At 37.5% G+C, this 21,923-nt stretch overlaps 1 protein-coding gene across 4 annotated transcripts in view; it reads right to left on the bottom strand.

Annotated features, from left to right (window-relative positions):
• Positions 1-21,923, bottom strand: part of WDR7 (WD repeat domain 7) — a 374,749-nt gene that overhangs the window by 281,397 nt on the left and 71,429 nt on the right. For all 4 annotated transcript variants that reach the window (XM_057504212.1, XM_036918525.2, XM_036918526.2 and 1 more), the window contains one exon: positions 11,823-12,037. In XM_057504212.1, coding sequence (XP_057360195.1) covers positions 11,823-12,037 — 215 coding nt within the window. The remainder of the gene's footprint in view (positions 1-11,822; positions 12,038-21,923) is intronic.

Here is a 21,923-nt window from a genome sequence, read left to right as displayed (position 1 = left end):
ACCACTGCTAGCCAGGGCACACTCTCACTATTCTCACTGTGCCCATTCATCAACCCCCCACACATCTGTACCTCCTGTTTCTTTGTCTGGGGTGTCTCTCCCCACTTTTCTCTCACATCAAGCCTCTACACAAATGACTCTTCAGAAACTCCTTCCCAACAGCTCTTCGGGTCCTTTCACCTCCTCCGGGCTCCCTCGCACTTGGATCACGCCTTAAGTAGTACAGAGCTTGCCACAAAGAAGGCACACTTGTCTCCCACATCAGAGTACGAACTCAGCGACACCAGGACCTGCTGGGTGTGGATGTGATTAATGCACTCTCCGGCTGTTTTAGCTCAGGGCCTCTGCATTCAGTATGTGCTGAATGAATCAAATCAATCAATCAATCAAAAGTATTAAACTAGTGTGTGCTGAATACCCACTGTGATAAATGTCTTCAAACATGGTGCCCATTTAACTTCATTACCTCATATTCAGGCTAAAAACACATGGAAGCTAAGAGGTTAGTCAGTCAGTCACACGGGTGACACAGCTAGTCAATGGTTAGGATATAGGAGGCGGTCAGGGTCCTGTATCTGCCTGACATTTAATTCTAGATATGAAGAGACTCTCAGCATGAATTCTGCAGAGCTTCTGGAGATGGGAGGAGAGCGGAGGGAAAGGACAGGGTGAATCCACTCCACATTAATCAGCTCTCAAATCCTGGAGTCATCCCCAGTGATTCAATGAACAGTCTGGGAATTACAAGGAGGAATATGGAATGGTCCTTTGAGGATCTCTTAGCCTGATACAGAACAGTGGTTCTCATCCAGGGGTGATTCCCACCCACCACCACACCCCTGCTCAGGTGCTCGCTCCCAACCTTCCCACAGACAATCTTACCTACAACTTCCTGGAGAAATGTGAAGGCATTAGGAATGCCCTCTTCAATTCCCACCCACTACCCACAGAAATACTAACCAGCCAGACCCCCAGCCTGTCCTCCTTCCCTCTGCTTTCGGAAAATAAAGTTCTCCTCCAGGTTAAAGCCAGCTGCCTTCTCTCTGCCTGTGAAATGTGCCCTTCTCTCATGCCCTTTGCAGCCTGGTGTCATTATCTCCTTCCAGTCCTGATGCTGAACCTTCCTCTCTCTCTCAGCTCTTCATCCTTATTCCACAAACATTCACATATTTTCAAAGTTGCATTCCCTCCTGCTATTCTCCTCCTCCTTCCCTATCACACAAACTTTTCAGAAGTATTTCACACACTTGCTACTTCTATTCTCACACTTATATTCACCCCTTAACCCACTACAGTCAAGCTTCTACCCTCAGCATCCTGGGAAGACGGCTCTGAAAAAGGATGCTAATGAACTCACTGGTAAGTGCATTTCAGTCCTTCTAAAACTCAACATCTATTGCATCTGACACAACTGACTGCTCTTTACACTTCCTGAAACTCTTGATTCCCTCAGTTTGCAGGCCAGCACACTGTCCTGGTCCTCCTCATACTCGCACCCCTCTTCCTCCCCTTCAGGTTGGTGTCCCGAGGGCTGGCCGCAGACCCTTTGCTCTGACTGAGCTCTTCCGCTCCCACGGCTGTACAGACCAGGTATGCGCTGGCAAGTCTCCATCCGCTTACCCATCACCAGCCCCTCCATCAAGTCTCTATTCCACAATATACACCATGCAACTCATCATCATCCCTCACAACGTGGATTCCCATGTTGAATATCACACCCGCCAGAGCCACTTCCTGCTCAGTCACCCAATCAGAAAACCTGAACCTGCTTGATCACTGGGTCCTGCCAATATTACTCACAAAAAATCCTTGAATTTAAGCTCTGTTACATTCCCTCATACCTGTTGTACATACTGACTTGCCTATAAAGGAAGGATCCCACTGCTAATTTTTTTAAAACCTTGGAAAGCCGCTAGGGTAACAGCCTGAGCACACTTACATGTACGCAGGGACTAGCCTCACTGCCACCACTCCGTCTCTCCTCGGCGGATCCTCCGGAAACACACATGGTAGCCCCTCTTCCCTCTTTGCATCTGCCAGCCACTCCTCCCAGAACATGCCGCTACCCTCTCCATCTGACACTACGTTCTCTTTCTTTAATGTCCACTCCTCCAAGAAGCCAGTCCTGATCACCTCAGGCTAGTCCAGGTTTCTGCAATACTTTCTACACTCTCGGCCATTTCACTTACTGCACCGCTTTATATTTATCTGTTTATATTTTCTGAGGGTAAATATCATGTCTTACTCATTTTGTCTCTCCAGGGCCTAACACAGTACCTGGTAGTCAATAAATGTTTACTGAACTAGACTGATTCAATTATTTTCTAACAGAGGCTATAAAAGTCAAGAAGTTTTAAAATCTCTTACATGGCCTAATAAAGAACAGATTTTTTTTTCAAGCATATTAGAAGAAATTATTTCTTACCCAAAGTACTAACATATTAATAGTTAGCCACAAATCTTTATACTTCAATCAAATTACTTTATAATACTTTCAGTTTCTCAAATAAGAGTTAAATAAAAGAATCATACACAGGGCTAGAAAGATCTGGCTATTGAGAGGGTCATAGGGTTTAATCTATCTTACGTTTCTAGTCTCTCAGCAGTCAGTCATTTGATTTAATATGTGAGATGGTGAAAGAAATCTCCCCTTTGCTGTACCTCTCACACACTGCAGGTACAGTGTGGATTGGCATTTTATTTCCAAGGAAACACAAAACTGTTCTGAATTTAAAAACCATCATAGAACAAGACTCCTTATCTGGGGGGTTCAGAATAATATGATGAATTGTATTTAATGTGAACTATGAATTTCATTCATATATCCATTGAACACCTATTATATGCAAAGCACAGAAACAATAAGGCACCTCATGTTTCACAGAGGGGAGTTTCCGTCTATGGGTCATTATTTGATGATGCTATGTGGTGATTGCAACACATCCAATCATGCCAACTCAAGAATCCTTAAAAAGAGAAAAGAACTAAAACCTCTGTAATTTAATCAATATGAATCAAATATGCAGTTAGTTTTGAGAGTTTAGTTATATTCTTTAATGGTATTCTCAGCCACTTAAAACTCATTTCCCTCAAACTGGAGAAAAACTTAGTGGAAAGTTAACCCGAGTTGGAAATGTTCAAAGCATTCATCCAAAACTGTATGAAATATCCACACGTGGTGTGTGCACGCACACACACACACACACACACGAGCATGCACACTCACCACCTCCATTAGTGTCCTTTCCTGTGTGTGTGCAAGCACTACAAAAGTAAGGCCGATCTGATGACACAATGAGAGAAGAGAACAAGGACACTAACAGAATGCCAACCGGCTTCACAGAGATAGGAAGGATGAACGGTCAACTTAATGTGATGAACTGTAGAAGGGAGGAAAAGATGGAGAAAGAGAGGAAAAGGGGAAGGGAGGAAGGCCAGCTGGACTTCAGGGACTGCACTGTATTCACTTGTGTTTCTGATGACAGCAACTAATGTAATAATGTATGTCACAAATGGATCCCATTACCTTACCTACATACCTGTGCCTGACCAATTACTTTAAACCTTGCAATTTTACATTTATGATTCCAAATTTTTTTAATTGAAGTATAACTGACATACAATATTATATTAGTTTCAGGTGTACAACATAGCAAGTCATCATTTATATACATTGACAAAGGCTGATTATGATTTAAGTTGTAGTTACCAGCTGTTAACATACAAAGTTATTACAGTATTATTGATTGTATTCCTTGTTGCACCTTTCATCCCCATGACTTATTTATTTATAGTTTTTATAACTCTAAGTTTGTAAATCTTGATGCCCTTTACCCATTTTGCCCATCTTCCCAGCCCCTACCTCTAGCAACCACTGGTTTGTTATCTGTATTTATGAGTCTGTTTCTGTTTGGTTTTGTTTTTTTTAAGACTTCACATATAAGCAAAATCACATGGTAGTTGTCTGTCTCCATAGGACTTACTTGACTTTGCATAATACTCTTTAGGGTCCATCCATGTTGTCACAAATGGCAGCATTTCATTCTTCCAAAAAAAATTTTTTAAGACTATTGTTCCTTAAGGAATCTTTTTACCAAAAAACTCACATTAAATTCTAAAATTTTCATTCTCAAAGTTTTTAAGTAGCAACTGACAAATAGAAAGGGAAGTAGTGTTTCTTTAAAAAGTCACTGATTGCTCACTACAGAGTCTAAAGTTGCTCTCACTAACCACTGACTGGGAAACAGGGGGGGCACCAAATGAGGACAATTCCAACCCACATGGACAGACTCAGGGCAATCCGTCACCTGCCAGTAAGTTCAGGATCTCACATAAACACAAAGTGGATGCCCTTTAAATTCAAACCCACACTAACCCCAAAACAAACTAGTTCACTAGTTCAAATAATACATAATTAAAATCAAGAAAATTAATATTTAATATGATTCCTCTGTAACTAATTCAACACTCACTTTTAAACTTAACATCAAGAATTAAAGAAACTTAAAGGATTCTTAGAAGATCATGGCAACATAGTTATTGGATTTTTCCAAACCCCCTTGTAAAAAGAGAGCAACTAAATAGAATAACCCAAACCTATTGAGAATATTTTCAACAAAACTAGGTGATAAAGTATGTCCACAAATCCCAAAATTCAAGTGAATGGGAAAACCCAGCAAATACAAGATCTGGTATCAGGTATCTCTGTAGGAAGAAGGACAGGGAAGCAGGGGGGTGCCTGACAAATTTACAGGAAAACTCCAAAATAGCAAATCGATATTTACCAGAAAAACACACTGGGCCAATCTGAAAACAGCAGCTGAAAGTGGGAGAGGTTTAACCTCAAAAAAAAATGTGGGAGAGGACTGGGGCTAGGACATCTCAGAAAAGCAGCCACCCTATTTCTGAACCACATGAAGCAACAGAAGATGAAGCTTTGCAAAGTTAGAAAAGCTGTCTGAATTAATCATTCAACAAGTTTAGGAAAAATCATTGCACAAAAAAGTGAGCAACGGAAAAAGCACTGAGGTCAAATTATTATAAGTTAAGAGAGAGTAAGAATCATAAAAAAACAGACCTGCTCAAGCAGCAGATCAGAATGAATGCTCTATTTCAATACAAGCTTAAGAACACCTTAAGCTTGTTCATGATATTAAACTTGAAAGAACAACATAAATGAGAATTTAAAAATTGGAAATGAAATGACTGGACTCAAGAAAGAATTACAAATAAAAGAAAACAGCACTTTGGCAATGAAGCTGAAACTGAAACACAGAAGCAAATAAACACAACCAATAATGCCTTAAGAGAAGCACAAGGTGAAAAGAAAGAAAATTTTTTAAACTAAAAGAAATGAAACTGCTTGCCCTTTGTGGGAGGCAGGATTTTGGTTGGCACATCTAAAAAGAGACTTGGGATGGGCAGGAAATGGTTTACATAAAGGAGGAATTGAGCAAATAAATATAAATGGCCCCTGATTAAAATGCTTCGACTTACAATTTTTCAATTTTACATGGTGTGAAAATGACATGCATTTGGTAGAAAGGGTACTTGGAATTTTGAATTTAGACCTTTTCCTGGGCTAGTGTAATGTGGCCCAATTCTCTTTGATGCTGCGCAGGGCAGCGAGCTGCCCCACGATCACAAGGGTCAACGATCACTACACCAACAAACATTCGGTGCCCATAACAACCATTCTGGCTTCCACTGTCAGTACAGTATTTAACAAATTACATGAGATTTTCAGCACTTTATTATAAGATAGGCCTTGTGTTAGATGGTTTTGCCCAACTGTAGGCTGCATGTTCTGAGCACATTTAAGATAGACTAGCGAAGCTATGATGTTCGTTAGGCTAGGTGTAGTAAATGCATTGTTGACTTAAGATATTTTAACTTCTGATTGGTTTATTGAGACATAACTTACATAAAATAGGCAACAAATAGTGCACAAAATTTCTGTCCAACCATTTAGAACTGTAAAACCTGAATTTATATGTACATATAAATATATAACAAATACATATCAACATATTCATATTTTCTATTAAAATATTCAGTAAAGTTTTGGGTAGAATGTTAAGCAAGTTTAATTGATTCTTCAAAGGTCAGCGATATCATAAGAATTTTTCTAAGGCCAAAAACATTTTGTTCACCAGACAAGCCCTGGTACCCTGTATATAACTGGTATCCTGTCATTTGGCTTGTCCCTGTCTGCACCTTACAGTGAGTGCCCTTTTCACAAAGAATCATAAAGTCAATTCGATCACTATGAAATATTTTAGAGTGAATTTTTCAAGCAAAAAGCATACAGTATTTCTCAGTAGGCTACATTTGCCTTCTAAATTCCATTCTCTCACTTAGTTACACAGAACACAAAGCTACTGACCTTTGCAAATATAATCCATTCATTTTTTTCAAGCTTTTGACTAATTAGACAACAGAAAGAAAAATGTAAGATAAATCATCCCGGTCATTTTTCAATTTCCTCAATCTTATAACTTCTCAATATAAATAGGGTGTCTTTGATTGGTACAATAATACCCAAGATGTAAAGGAGCAGAATAGAAAATTACACACACTAGGTCTAAAAATTAATGTATGGCAGGGGAGGGCTTTCTAGCTTCACTAATTAAATCCCATTGACCTACAGAATCCTCCTCCAAGATCTCACCAAGATCCACTGTTTGTGGCAAATGCTTTATGAGAAAACTTGTAATAAATGTCACCTGACATGTTCAGACTATCTTCTTAATATATACATTTATATACTCATCAAATACCACCACATGCCATCTATGAATTACCAGTTACTTATATTTTACAAATCTTCTATCTCCTAATCCAGCACACTACCTAGGCTGAATGTTATGGGGGAATAAAAAGATGACTTTACCTCCTCCCTTTTAACAAATATCACAGCCTGCTTTTCTCCTCTTCCACTGAAAATAACCTGGTTATACTCACCTCCCTCACTTTTCATCATTACTGATTATACAGAAACAATGGCTGGTCCAAGGGTGGGTTCTCCAACTGTGTTCTCAGTACCGTATCGTCTTACATGTACCTGCTGGTGGAGGCAGTCAGACAGACATGAGCAGGAGGGAGAAAGGAGGGTGGCTGACCACTGCTCTCCACCCAGAGACTGCCAGTCTTCCTCAGATCAACCCCTTGTTGGTTTAGCACAGACCGATAAGCAAGAGATACAGACTGCAAGGACTTCGCCAATTTGGGAGCAAGCACACTTAAAGGAAACCTTGTCTGCTAGTAATCCAAAGCCACTGCAATGTCATTTACAGCAAGGTGAGGCCCCCCCCACAATCACCACCACCACAGACCATGGGTTTCACCTAAGCATTCATGCGAAGATGGTGGACACAAACATGTGCAAAGAGGGTGGAGCGGAGGAACCAAGGCAGATCCAAAGGGTGGTGTGATGACAAAATGGAAGGAAACCATATAAAACCCTGTAAAAAAAAAAAAAACAATGCAAAACTCGGGGCTGCTACCCACCCTCAGGGTCAGCCCACTCTGTCTCTGGAGGGTAATTTCCTTTCACTTTGCTTAATAACAAAAAAACCCTCTGCAGCTTTAACTCTCCATCAAGTCTCTTGGCTGAATTCTTTCCTTCCAGAAGACAAGAACCAAAAGGAGTTCCACAAACCACCGTCAGGGAACAGATCCAGCAATCACCCCCTTCACCAAGAAAAATGGTCAGCGAACTCCTAAACACAGTATAAACTCTGTGCTTAACCCCTGCAGCTGCTGAAGCTACTTTTTTCCCTCCAAAAGCAAACTGCTTTCACACTCTCTACCTCCACTTCATCTCATCCTCGTTCCTCATTCATTGTTCCCCATCACTGACCCAACCAACTCTACCAAAGCAGCCCTCTTAATGAACACCAAAGATTTTCCTAATTACTAACTCCAAGCACTCTTTTATTCTCCAAGTCTTAACGTATTTCATTTCTTTGACCAACTGTTGACCTTTATTTCATTTACAGAGATTTATTTTCAATTATATGTGTGACCTAGGTCATTAGGTTACTTGCTCAAAGTCACCTATAGGCAGCAAATTACTGAGATATAATTTGAACACAGATATGCCAGGCACCAGGCTCTTAACCTCTCCTTTGAACTGCTTTTCAAACATGAAGCAAAGGTCATTTATCCCATGGGGAACTTGATATTAATAATGCCACCTTTTTTATGCAGGGGACAGCAAACTATGACCCAGGGGCCAAATACAACCCATTGCCTATTTTTATAAATAAAGTTTTACTGGAACCCAGTCATTTACATACTATCTATGGCTACTTTCACACTATAATGGCACAGTTGAATCACTGTGACAGAGATTGCATGGTCCACAAAGCCTAAAATTTTTATATCTAGCCCTTTACAGAAAAGTTTTGCCAAACCCTGTTCTAACCACCTATCTTTTAGGTTCATCATTTACAAATTTGAGAACAGTAACAATTAACTGACCTATACGCAGTGAAAATTAAGAAAGACAGTGTTTCTGGAATAACCTAATGACAGCAGATATCTCAAAATGTGAACTGCAGTCTATTCAGGCTCTGCATACCAGGATTTCTGTTAACAATTCTCCCTTCAAGCAGGCTTGGATCCCTGATATCACCTTGTATGTTCCAACTTTTCTCTTGCTGATTTGTGAAGTCCTGTTTATTCAACCTACACAATGGCTTACAAGCCACCCCTCTTCTGCATGCCCATGGCCTACTGCAGTCCCTGTTACCTCTCAGTACATTATCCAAGTAGCCTCACTATTCAGTTCCATGTCAATATTTGTAAGTGTCCTGCATACAAATGTTAAGACATTGCAAAATATAAACAAAAATCTCCTTTTAAGACTATTCAGTATCGTGTTGCTACCCACTGAGTTAAGACCTCAAATTTACATTCAAGCTGATTTTACAATATGATTCCAAACTAACTTCACACTAAATTTCTTGGGTACTTACTATGTTCCATATACAACATTAAACACGGAATATAAAAAGATGAGAAACTCAGCTCCTCTCCTCACGAAGCTCAAAATGTAATAGGGAAAGCAGACAAAAAAAAAAAAAAAAGACTCCATGCAAAGTGAAATATTTTAGGAAAGGTCTGAACAGGAAGGCATGGACACAAAGAGAATGCAAGAACTAATTCTGCCACAGAGAACTGGAGAATAAGGGTTGGGGATGGCTTCACTATCCTTAAAGAGGAGAGAAATTAAAGAAGGAAGAGTGGGGAGAGGAAAAGAAGACTTAGGATGTAGTATCCCTACAATTTCTCAGCCTTTTTTTTCTTCAGGAAAGTGGTTGTAAACCAGAGGCAATTTTTCCCCCCCAAGGAGCATTTGGTAATGTCTGAAAACACTTTTGAATGTCACAAGGGAAGAGGGGATGCTACTGACATGTAGTGGTATAGTGGGTAGAGGAAAAATGCTTCTCAACATCCCACAGTACACAGGACAGCACCCCACAACAAAGAATTATCCAGCCCAAAATGTCAATAGTGCTGAAAAACCCTAGCCTAGAGCCACAAGAAAGAGGAGTAAAGGAGAGGGTATGGTTGATGTAATTCCAGGATGTGTTGGGATACTGACAATACAGCAATGGCAAAGAAGAAAGGAGAATGAGCTTTGCCTGGACAACCTTGTTCACCAAACTGAAGAGAGGTAAAAGTTATTCATAGATATTCCACCTCTAAGGGCTCAGGAACAGGAATAGATTAGATTGTCACGTCAGACAATCGATTGTGAGGGAATGAAGAAGACATGGGCAAAAAGGCTCACACTATCAGCACATTCTGTTACACATCAGCCAATTCAACACATATTTATTACACAGCTGCTACCAGATGTCATGGGGAAAACACAGTGATAAGTAAGTCACAATCTTTGCCTGCAAGAAGACTGGATTTCAGTGGGGAGAATTAGATAAGTATACAAGTTATTATAATACAAGGGAAGATAAGATACATTTCATAAGAGAAATACACAGGGGTTCACATATATACATCCTGCAAAGAGTCAATGCAGTAATAAAAGAGAATTTATCTTAATATCCTCTTGGTCTTCCAGTGAAAGAAAAGAATCACAGGACAGCAAATTCTCCATCTTTGTTTGCAAAGCTGTGTATGTCTGGCATAATTAACCTCATTAGCAATATAAATATTTGTTACATCCAAATAGCCCAACTACCAACACTATTCTAATGTGGAATAAGTAAGTTACTTTCTACAGAGTATTCCCATTGAGGTTTTACTTTCCACTGAGAGACCAATGAAAAAAATTAGTTCCAATATCCTAGAATAAGTCCTGCACCGAGAGGCTCTTAGTTATGTGTTTGTTTTTTCTTTTAAACTTTGGGTGCGTTTTATTTCTCCTGAGGTTAGAAAGCCATCCAGAAGACAGCTCTTTAAATATTCCTTTCAGATGGAGCCTCAAATTCAACATGAGAAAATAGTTAGAGAAATCCCTAATGGTCCCGCCAACATACATTTTTCATAAAGTGATTATCCCCCTGCAGCCTCAGCTTCCTAAGCCTGTCCCCCCTTCTATAATTGTTTTCCTTGTAGGCCAGGCACCAATTACCACTGCTACAAGACTGAGGAGGTTCACAAGCAATATATTTTACAATACATAAGTGTAGAGTCTCTGATATCTGGTGCTTTTATCACTAATTGCACTATAAAATGCGCTATTAAAACAGGGACAAACAAGATTGTAAAATTCACATAATGGACCATGACCACTTACAAAAGCGATTCATAAATGTTACTGTACCACTAATTTCTCCTTAATTTTCCAGTTGCATAATCACTTTCCCAAATTTTTACATCTGGGGGAATCCCAACAAGAATATATTTGGAAATTACATAACACACATGCTTGCCCTTAAATATATTTTACAAACATGCTCAAAATTAAAATTATATAGAACATTAGACAATGTATGATAAATACTGAATTCCTAAGGACATCTACATGATCTCTTGAAGTTTTAAGCATGGCAAGTGCCATTAAGCTGTGATTGTTATTCAAACTTAAGAGTGTGAGACAGCGTGAAAAAAAGCACAGAAGGACTCCACACCTATGGAACATACAACTTAACAAAGCCAATAAAACATTGATATCTTGGGGAAAGACAGAAAGATCAAATATTACTGCCAATTACTGGAGGGCATGGGTCAGTGGAACTGCCTATAGTATTTCATATGTCACTAGCACTCACTGATTCATGGGCCGATTATCAAGTTTGTAGATTAGCCTTTCAACCTCTTTGTGTCAGTAAGGAAACTGACTGAGGTTAGTTCTAGCAAAAAAAATGCCAGTGCTCACACAACTTCACCATACCTATTCTCAGATATTCCCTTACATACTTGGAATGGCCTAACCTCACCAAAATCAGAGCCTGCATCTAAAACAAATGATGAGCATCTAATTGTACCCAAATTACTTTTTCTTTTCTCCTGGAAAGAACAGAGATAGTGCTCAATCTTTCAACAGAAAGACCATCAGAAAGTCAAAATGACAGCTTATACATAACACATTGGCTCCAATTTCAGAAATTGAAGTCATGTCACTCTGCAGGAATCATTTTTAAAGATTTTGAATCATAAGAATAGTTTACCCTTTCAAAATGCCAAAGACTTGAAATACTCTAAAACGATGCTGGATGTAGCTAAATAAAATTCAGAAGCTTATTGTTCACCAGTGTCACCTCCCAAAAAGTATTCCCTGAGACATGCCAAAGTTCTGATAGTAAATGAAGCTGAATGGGGACTACATGCACAAGCCCATATACAAAACTTACTTTGTCAGATGCCTCAGGAGCCAAGAGGTTAGTTGCAAGAGTCTGCAGCTTCTGATGAGCCATGTTTTTCAGAGCAGCAAGGCTACGTCTTGTCATAGCCTGTTTGAGGTTGACTGCTGGATGACTGAGAGAATCCACTGCGGCAGGAACTGCTTCATCACAAGCATTAAGTATCTCTACCGCCGTTATCCCCATCACACAACGATCCAGTGCCCCTGGAAGACATATATTCACAATTATCACCGACATTATAAAATTTTAAATAGTTTCTTAATAAAATAAGATGCATGGATGTTTTTTAAGTAGGAATATATTTTAGTGCCTCCCAGAAACATTTTCTTGTACTTCCTCCCTCCGATGATCTTCCTTGCGGCATTCCCTCAACTACGCCCTCTCCCTTAGCCCTACAGGGACTGACTGCCCAATAAAGTCAAGTTCAGAACCAAGGTTTCAACAATTTCCCCTGGGCTTTTCCATTTTCTTTCTATTTCCAAGATGGTCTCCTTGATCACTCTAATGATCAAGCAATTGAAGTCATTCAAACTTAAGAGTGTGGGACAGAAAGACCTGTTTACTGCCACAAACACCAGTTTCTAAGACTTCACCTTCCTTTAAGTTGTATATCAATGTTAAACCAAAAAACTAAGTTTTTCTATTTTTTCTACTTGAATCATTCCTAACGCTTCTTTTTCTCTATGAAACCTCTACAAAACAGGGACAATATTATAACTTTTCATTCTGTCTGCAAATTTCTTGACTCATTCTTAACACAAGCAAATGTTTCCCTGTGTGTTTGTGAAAACAATTACTACTTCAGTTTGTAAACACTTCAAAGCTTCTTCATTTGGCCATTCTTTCCATTTATGCCTATCTATGCATTCCTTGTCCAAGTCAGGGTGCAAACTCTTTCCTAAGAAGCAGACAGCCTCTAGACTCTTTTGTGTAGTATGGACCTAGCATCGTATCAGGCAGAGAAGGGTCCCAAGTGAGGATCTGTAAATAATTTGAGGATTATAATGACAATGAAATGATGAAGTTTATTTTGCTTCAGTGGGCATTCTTTCAGACAAAAAAGGAAAAGTCAATAGTGAAATGTAATCAGAGAGAATCAGAAACTTAAATCACAACAAAACATAAAGATTTTACTGTGTTTTTGAGCTAGAACCCAAACATCCAAACACATATTTTCTTCCCAATGTTGAATGGTTATATGCATGCCATTCAAGTCTGCCCCTTATTCCTTATAGAGCTTAACTCCTGACTCACTGTCCTCTGTCTAATAGTTATACTCCTGGAATAATTCTTGGTGATTTCAGTATTAACATAAATCAATGTTTTGCTATCAATTCACAGAGTCTTGACCAATATATTTTGGATGGCGAAGCAAAAAGAACTGTTGTTACCTGAAACTTTTCATGTATGTATGAAAAGGAGAGTGTGCACATGGTGTGGGGGATCACGAGGGGAACAGTGTATCACAGAGAAGGCACATAGTGGATCTCTGGCAACTTGCTGCACTGAAGGACAGTGACTGCATTGGAGTATGGGTGGGGACTTGATAATATGGGTAAATGTAGTAACCACATTGTTTTTCATGTGAAACCTTCATAAGAGTGTATATCAATCATACCTTAATAAAAAAATTAGAAAAAAAAGGAGAGTGTGTATACTCTAATGGGATTTAAAAGTTAAAAATATTTGAAAATCACCACCACATATTATTCTTACACATGTCCTGATCTCTTGGTTCTCTGAGCTCCTCTATTCTAATAAAATTTGTCCTACCCTCAACCATGGCCAAAGGTCATATTATAAATTTCTCATTACCAATAAGTGAAATCCAAACATAATTCCAATTTCAAATTTTCCTCTCTCTGATAGCAGTGCCCACTCTTCACATCAAGCCTTCTGACTCCAATAATTCCTTGTTCACTATTAACTTCAACAATTCATTAACCTGATACCCTGTTGTGATATAATGGATCATAAAAAATAGATATTTGGTGATTCTTATGACCAAATACATATTTCCCAGGTATATTCGGTCTTCATCCACAGTTCCTGAAAACACTGCAGTGTTTAAGGTAAAACAGGTGTTTTGTCATGTTAATGAGAGACTTTTGGACTCCCACCCCCACTCAAGGGTAGGGGCTGAAGGTTGGATCAGCCAACAGCCAATAATTAGTCAACCTTCACTATGCAACGAAGCCCTCACAAAAACCCTGCAGAAGAGCTTCTCTCTCTGGGCTCTGCTATGCCTGCTCTGCTGGGTTGGATCCTGCTTCTTGGTCGGAGAGAGCTTCTATTCTTGGGGAACAAGAACGCCCCCATGTGCCACCCAGCCAGGCCCCAAGTTCCACAAGGATAGAAGCTCTTTTATTCAGGACCTTGCCCTATGTCTCTCTTCATCTGCCTGTTAACTTGTATCCTTCACAGTGTCCTTTATTAAACTGGTAAACCTAAGTGTTTTCCTGAGTTCTGTGAGCTTCTCTAGCAAATTAATCGAACCTAAGCAGGAGGTCATGGGAACCTTCAATCTGTAGCCATAGGTCAGAAGCATAGGTAACCGCCTGGCACTTGCAACCCACATCTGGAGTGGGAGGTGGAGGGCAGGACAGTCTTGTAAGATGGAGCCCTTAACCTGGGAATCTAGTGCTATCTCTAGGCAGACAGCATCAGAATTGAGCTGAGTTCTCCAACAACCTTCTGGTGTTTGAGAATTGCTTGGTGTAAGTATGTACGGAAAGACCCTCTCCCACATATTTATATACACTGGAATGGAGTCTGGGTACCCGAGTGAAATTATACTACTACTGCTCCTGTGTATAATACTGTTATTGTTATACATATATCCAGGGTAAAAAAAATAACAACACTGCATTTGTTGTTGGAAAAGTAGGAATCACACCTGTGTATTCTCTCTCACTTCCCCATGTCCTCACATCCCTCCTTAATAAACTAAAATTCCATCATTCATCCTTAAAACCTCAGCTTTGTCCTCATCACACTTCCTCATACAAGCTGAGCAAACTCCAACCCTGGTTGTATCCAGCTCTTCATCTTTTCTGCACCTGTATGGTGAGGATGGATACAAATGAAGAACTTGCTGAAAGATTCACTTGAAATTCATGACCATTTACCTCAAGTGGACCCTTAGTAGTGACTACGTTTCCACAGACTTTTCATTTTCCTACTCTCCTAGTTAATTATTCTATACCTGCTCTCCCCTCCAATCTCCAACACTCTACTTCCTGCCCTCATTTGTGTTTTTGTTTCCTAGTTCATTTAGAATAAAGCAATTAGAGATGAAGTTCCACAAACTCCCACCACCAAATCATCCTTTGATTATGAATGAACTACCCAGGGTCCTACCTACCATACTTGTACCTTAAATAAACTTATCCCTCTCTTGTCTACCCAAGGATATCACTTTAGCACCTGTCCCCTTTCTCTTTATCAAGTTTCCTTAACTACTAGATCATTCCCACAGCATATGATCATTCCCATCAGCATATAAACATGTGATTATTTTCCCTGTTTAAAAAAACCAGCACAGTTGATTCAATCTCTCTCTCCAGCTGATACCCCATTTTTTAATATAATTATTCTCTAAAGAGCTGTCTATATTAGCCACCTCCAAATTTTTCTCTTTCCATTTTCCTTTGAACTTATTCAAATCAGATTTCATCCCCAAACATGTATAGGACCTACTCTCCATGTTGCTAAATCAAACAGTCAGCTATCAGTCCTCATCTTACTATCATTTAATATCTGTGGCACTTGTTCTTCTTTCCTACTCCTTAGAACACATTTTTCACTTGGCTTTCAGGCAACCACATGCTTCATTTTTTTTTTCTCCCTGGCAGGTCCATTTTGGTTTCCTTTGCTAGTTTCTTCATATCACAGATACATCTGAACCTCAAAAGTGCCCCAATCATTATCTACTGGCATTCCCTTGGGAATACATCCAGTGTCATGATTTAAATATCTTCTGTATGCTAAGAATTCCCAAATTCACATCCCACTCTGACCCTCATCCCCAAACTCCAGACTCACACATACAATTTACTAACCAACATCTCTACTTGAAAGTCTAATATTCAACTCAATATATCAAATAGTGATTATTGATCTTCCCAAAATCTATTCTTCTCACTATCTTCTCAATATCTCAAAATTAATTCCACTCTTCAAATTGCTCATAATCAAAACCTTGGAGTCATCACTGACCCATCTCATTCTTCTATGCCCCTTATCCAACTATCAGCAAACCCTGTTGGCTCTACCTTCAAAATACACCAAGAATTTAACCATTTCTCACCAGCTCCACCACTACCACCCTAGTCTAATAATCTACCATCCTTTATTGCCTAAAGGCAATAGTGTACAAACTAATTGCCCTGCTTCCACCCTTGAACCACCTTCAAGCTATTCTGGAAAAAAGCAGGAAAATATAATTATAATGAAAAAAATATTCAATAAAAAACAACCCAGAAAATACACATATTTTTTTAAATTAGCAGACAAAGGCATTAAAAATTATAATTGTATTCCAGATGCTCAAAAGTCCGAATAGACACAGAGGGGAGGATGGAAAACATATTTGAATAAACAATGGCTGAAAGTTTCCAAATTTGTTGAAAACTATATAACCACAGATGCAAGTACAACAAGCCCTAATCACAATAAATATGAAAAAAACTGTAATCAAATTGCTCAAAACCAATAATCAAAAGAAACTTTTTGTAGTCAGAAAAAAACAGACACAGCATGTATAGAGGAACAAAGTTAAGGGTAATAGCAGATGCCTCTTTGGAAGTAATGCAAACAAGAAGGACTGGGGTACTGAAAAATAAAACTGTCAACCTAGAATTTTATACCCAGAAAAAACATCTTAAAAATGAAGGTGAAACAAAGAGTATTTCAGACATACAGAAACTGAAAGAATCCATCACCCATAGACATGCATGACAAAAAATATTAAATATTAGGCAAAAGGTATTTCATTCCAGATGGAAATTTTAATCTACACAAAGCAATAAAGAACAACAGAAATAGTAACTACGTGGGTAAATATCTGAGCTTTTGTTTTTATTATTCAAGTTTTACTTAAGAGAAAATAGACTGCTTAAACAAACTAGTAAATAAAATATAATGTCTAAATGAGTGAAAATCATAAGCAACGATATGGAAGATACAAAAGACAAGAAGAGGTAAAGAGTTTCTTGACCCAGTTAGTCTTGAATAGAATTATTCTTTTTCTTTTTTTGATTAAGGTATCATTGATATACAATCTTATGAAGGTTTCACATAATCAACATTGTAGTTACTACATTCCCCCCTATTCTCAAGTCCCCATCATATACCCCATTACAGTCACTGTCCATCAGGGTAGTAAGATGCTGTAGAGTCACTACTTGTCTTCTCTTTGCTATCAGAATTATTCTTTATACAGAGCAACTGGTCTGTGTCAAATAGTAGGAGATAAAGACAAAAGTAGGATAGTACTACACTCTTAAAAGCTATAAAGAACTAAAATTATTTATGTTTTAATTAAGCATTGTTGTTTTATTTCCAAAAATTAATCTGCTAGCATGGTATAGAATGGATTAGAAGGTAAAAAAAGAAGACTGGACAACTAGTAAAGAAAGCCTACATGTGAAAATATATAGCTGTAAGTTAGAATGGTACATTGGAAAGGAAAGGGGGGAAAGGGGTACCTAATAGGAAGGGATTAGTAATTAATTAATTAATTGCACAGAAGGCTCATGGTGGGGAAGGTAGTAAAAAGAGTTGTATTTTTACTCTAACAATGTCTTCCTTCAAAATTCCAGAGTAAATCGTCCAAAAGGAAAAAAGGACTCTCATTATAGATTTCAGAAAGGAAGCATTTTTTTTTGTTATCATCGATCTACAATTACATGAAGAACATTATGTTTACTAGGCTCCCCCCTTCACCAACTCCCCCCCCCACACCCCATTACAGTCACTGTCCATCAGTGTAGTAAGATGCTGTAGAATCACTACTTGTCTTCACTGTGTTGCACAGCCCTCCCCATGCCCCCCCTACATGCTAATTATATATGCTAATCGTAAAAATACCCCCTTTCTTTTTTCCCACCCTTATCCCTCCCTTCCCACCCATCCTCCCCAGTCCCTTTCCCTTTGGTAACTATTAGTCCATTCTTGGGTTCTGTGATTCTGCTGCCGCTTTGTTCCCTCAGTTTTTCTTTGTTCTTATACTCCACATATGAGTGAAATCATTTGATACTTGTCTTTCTCCGCCTGGCTTATTTCACTGAGCATAATACCCTCTAGTTCCATCCATGTTGTTGCAAATGGTAGGATTTGTTTTCTTCTTATGGCTGAGTAATATTCCATTGTGTATATGTACCACCTCTTCTTTATCCATTCATCTACTGATGGACACTTAGGTTGCTTCCATTTCTTGGCTATTGTAAATAGTGCAGCGATAAATATACAGGTGAATCTGTCTTTTTCAAACTGGGCTGCTGCATTCTTAGGGTAAATTCCTAGAAGTGGAATTCCTGGGTCAAATGGTATGTTTATTTTAAGCTTTTTGAGGAACCTAAAGGAAGCATTTTTTAACAGTTTAATCCTTTGTGTCTTTGCCTGTCCTATAGTATTTTTTTGTAAAATAATAAAAAACAAAAATGTGGAAAATAAAGAAAAGTTGATGATGTAATGCCATACATTGTGAAATAGAAATGCAAAATCAAATTACTATATTAAATACAGCAGAAAAATATGTGAAGAAAATACTTGCTACTAAATTCTTCTTCAAATAACACAAAGGTGGACTGAAATAGCACCTCCTGATTTTCTTTGGTAATTTTAGTAACAAGACAAAACCATCAATTTAAATAAACCAAAATAAAAGCATGAAAGTTATTTTTAAACATTAGTGTCAAGCAAGAATAACACATATACCACAGCTTTACTTGGACAGAAAATCTGATTCTTTGACACATTAATGTTTTTGGTTATCCATGCTTTATATATATATGTGTGTGTGTGCATACACACAATCTTTATGTGTATGTATATATATATATATATATATATATATATATATATATATATACAATCTTCAATAGACATAAATGTAGAGTGGTTTATAATTCTGTTATATTTTATTAGGTAACTAAGCTTTTGAAAATGACTTAAATGAATATTTCATGAAGTAAAAGGAAAAAAAGGATTAGTTCAGAAAACTTGGAGGCACAGAAAATAAATAAAAAGAAAAAAAGATACCAGAACAAAGTAAATTGACATGACTTCCTACACTAATTTCTAATAAGAGTTGACAGGCACTATTGGTGTTTACATTTATACAAGACACCTAACACCTGTCCCTACAGGAATAGGTGCATGATGTGAGAATCACTTTTATTATGTAGGCAAACATGATACAAATGGGAAGATGAGAACATTATTTCAGCTTGGGAATGATAAGAGAGAAGAACTTCTTATAACCTCAGTCATAACTTATAGCATGCCAACTGTTTCCCAGGTAGACAGGTGTCTGACTTTGTTAAAGGTCTGTGGGAACAATGCTACATGTTTATTGGGAACATAAAATGTGAAGAATTTGGGTTGGTCTCTGAAGCACATAAACAGCCTCATGGAGAAGCAGTCACCACCTAGGTCAGAGGCCTGCTTTTAATAAACTCCTAAGCAAGAGTTGAGAGGTTCATTTGGCCGAAACTTGTTGCTTAGTTTTTTGACTAATTTTCTAACTACCCAGAGATGTGAAAGAATAATAATTTCCATGGCCTCTACATCACAATTAACTACTATTGGACATAATTACAAATGACACAATAAAAGAACAAGAGATCCTGGACCTCTATCTCTCTCATTAAATTTTATATTACTAGCTTCAACTTCGTTTCATTAGGAAATAAACACTGAAAATAAAAACTACACATTTGAAGGGAAATACAACTAAAAGACAACACTCCATAAAAGAAAAACATTTTTTAGTGTTTTTAAACTAGAAACACCAGTATAATTTAAAACAGCACAGAAAATTATACAATATGCATGACTGGTTTTGGTGTAATAGGGCTTCATGTGTAAAAATACATTCCCAAAACACTAAGAAGAGGGATAAATACCACTTCAGAGTTTAAATACATTTCATACATCAGACCTTGGCTGCATCTGATTTATTAAGCTTCATTTTTTATTTATTTTATAAATAAATAAATTTAATAAATAAGTAATGTCAAACCTTCAGGATGTGCCTTACTAGCTCCCCAGGGACCTTTATATCACTAGCTAAAGCCTGCACAACAAGGAGGAAAAAAAGAATGTATACCTCCTATTATGGTTGAAATACAAAATAAATTCTGCTTCTCTATCTTTATTTTGATTTAAGAATGCCATATTGAGGGATTATTTACCCAACTCCTCCTGAAGAGCAGAAGATAACTGTGAAATTTCAGTGTTACATATTATGTTTAAAATGGGCTTAATTATACTTAAACTGGTTATAAAAATAACATCCTCCAGTAAACCTGTAGTTAGAAGCTATTTGTCATTCCCTTCTAGGGAAATAACTGGAAAAGTAACTTTGTCTTTCAGTAGGGTCTCATTTTTAAAGAATTTCAAATTCTCTGCAAATGTATTTAAAATATCTGAAGTATTTAAGTATCACTTATTTAAAAATATCTGAAAAATTCAGGCAAATGGTACTCTCTTCCTTTATCATATTAGTTGAATTTTAAAAAGTCCTAGACAAGTTTACCATACTCTTATATTTACAATGTCAATTATTAATATTTATAGTATTTTAAAGTAGTGTTCTACAAGTATTATTCTGTAAGAACACACATTCTTTAATAGCAATTCCCAAATAAAATATTTCTAAATATAAGTAAAATCATATTCCCAGCTTCAACAAAGTAAAAAGTTAAGCAGCACATTTGTTAAATAACAATGGGGGATACACACATGCACACATACACACAAACATCAAGTACACAAATATACACAAATACGCATTTACATTACGTCTACTACACACCAGGTAAATATCATCTCATTTCATTCTCCCAGCAATGCTATAAAATAGGAGCTATTATTATCTTCATTTTGCAGATGAATTAATTGAGAGACAGAAGCCCAGTGACTTGCCATAGATCGCAGTGCCAGCAAATGGTCAACCCTAAATTCAAACCAAGCAGTCTTACTTCAGAGCCCAAGGCAACTCTATATTTAGTTTTGGGGTGGACCAAACCAGCAAACATGATCTACTGCTGCTAGGCAGACAGGATATAACAAAAATGGAACACAAAAGATACAAAATCAGAAACGAAGTACGACAGCAATTGTTTTAAAAGTTCAGGGAAACAAGACAAAAGAAATATGACAGAATGTGAACATTTACCACTGAGCAATGGGATTTGAATTCATCTGCCTTCTCTTCTAATACATTTATGTTTTTCAAATTTGACATAAAGTATGAACCTCTTTTACAGACCAGACAAGAAAAAGAAAAGTTGAATGCAAAAGCAAACAAGTTTGACACTCTTCAAGAATGCTTCTCCTTGTCCAGGTTGCCTATGCACTGCCAACTAAAACAAGGACTATAAATAAAAGATCACTGAAGATTTTAGCTACCTGTTCAAAAATGACTTCAGAAAACTCTCTTCTACACCATAGTATAAGCAGAAATATGTATATAGTCTGATCTGAAAAAGGAATATTTAAAACATACAAAAAAAAGATGAAGAAAAAGAAAACAATTTAATAGTAGTACTTATAACTAATACAACTAATATAAAATTTTAATCACTGATAGGTGATGACTTAAGACAATAAAAATAGAATATATGTTTTAAAAACTGTAAACTAATAAACATTTAGTTACATACTTCAAGCTTTCCCAAGGAAAACCAGATTCTATATATAAACATTATACACCATTGCCCGTACTTTTAAGCTAAGCATTGCTTGTTCGATACTATACCCCATACATGAAATTTTTGAAAACTTGAAATTTTGTATGTTTTCTCCAGAACTTAAAACGTTCATTTCAATCACCTCCTATAATGAACTGCCCCATATTGCTTT

The sequence above is a fragment of the Manis pentadactyla genome, chromosome 6, assembly GCF_030020395.1.
Source record: "Manis pentadactyla isolate mManPen7 chromosome 6, mManPen7.hap1, whole genome shotgun sequence".
NCBI classification, from domain to species: Eukaryota; Metazoa; Chordata; class Mammalia; order Pholidota; family Manidae; genus Manis; species Manis pentadactyla.
This window is presented reverse-complemented; position numbering and strand designations above follow the sequence as displayed.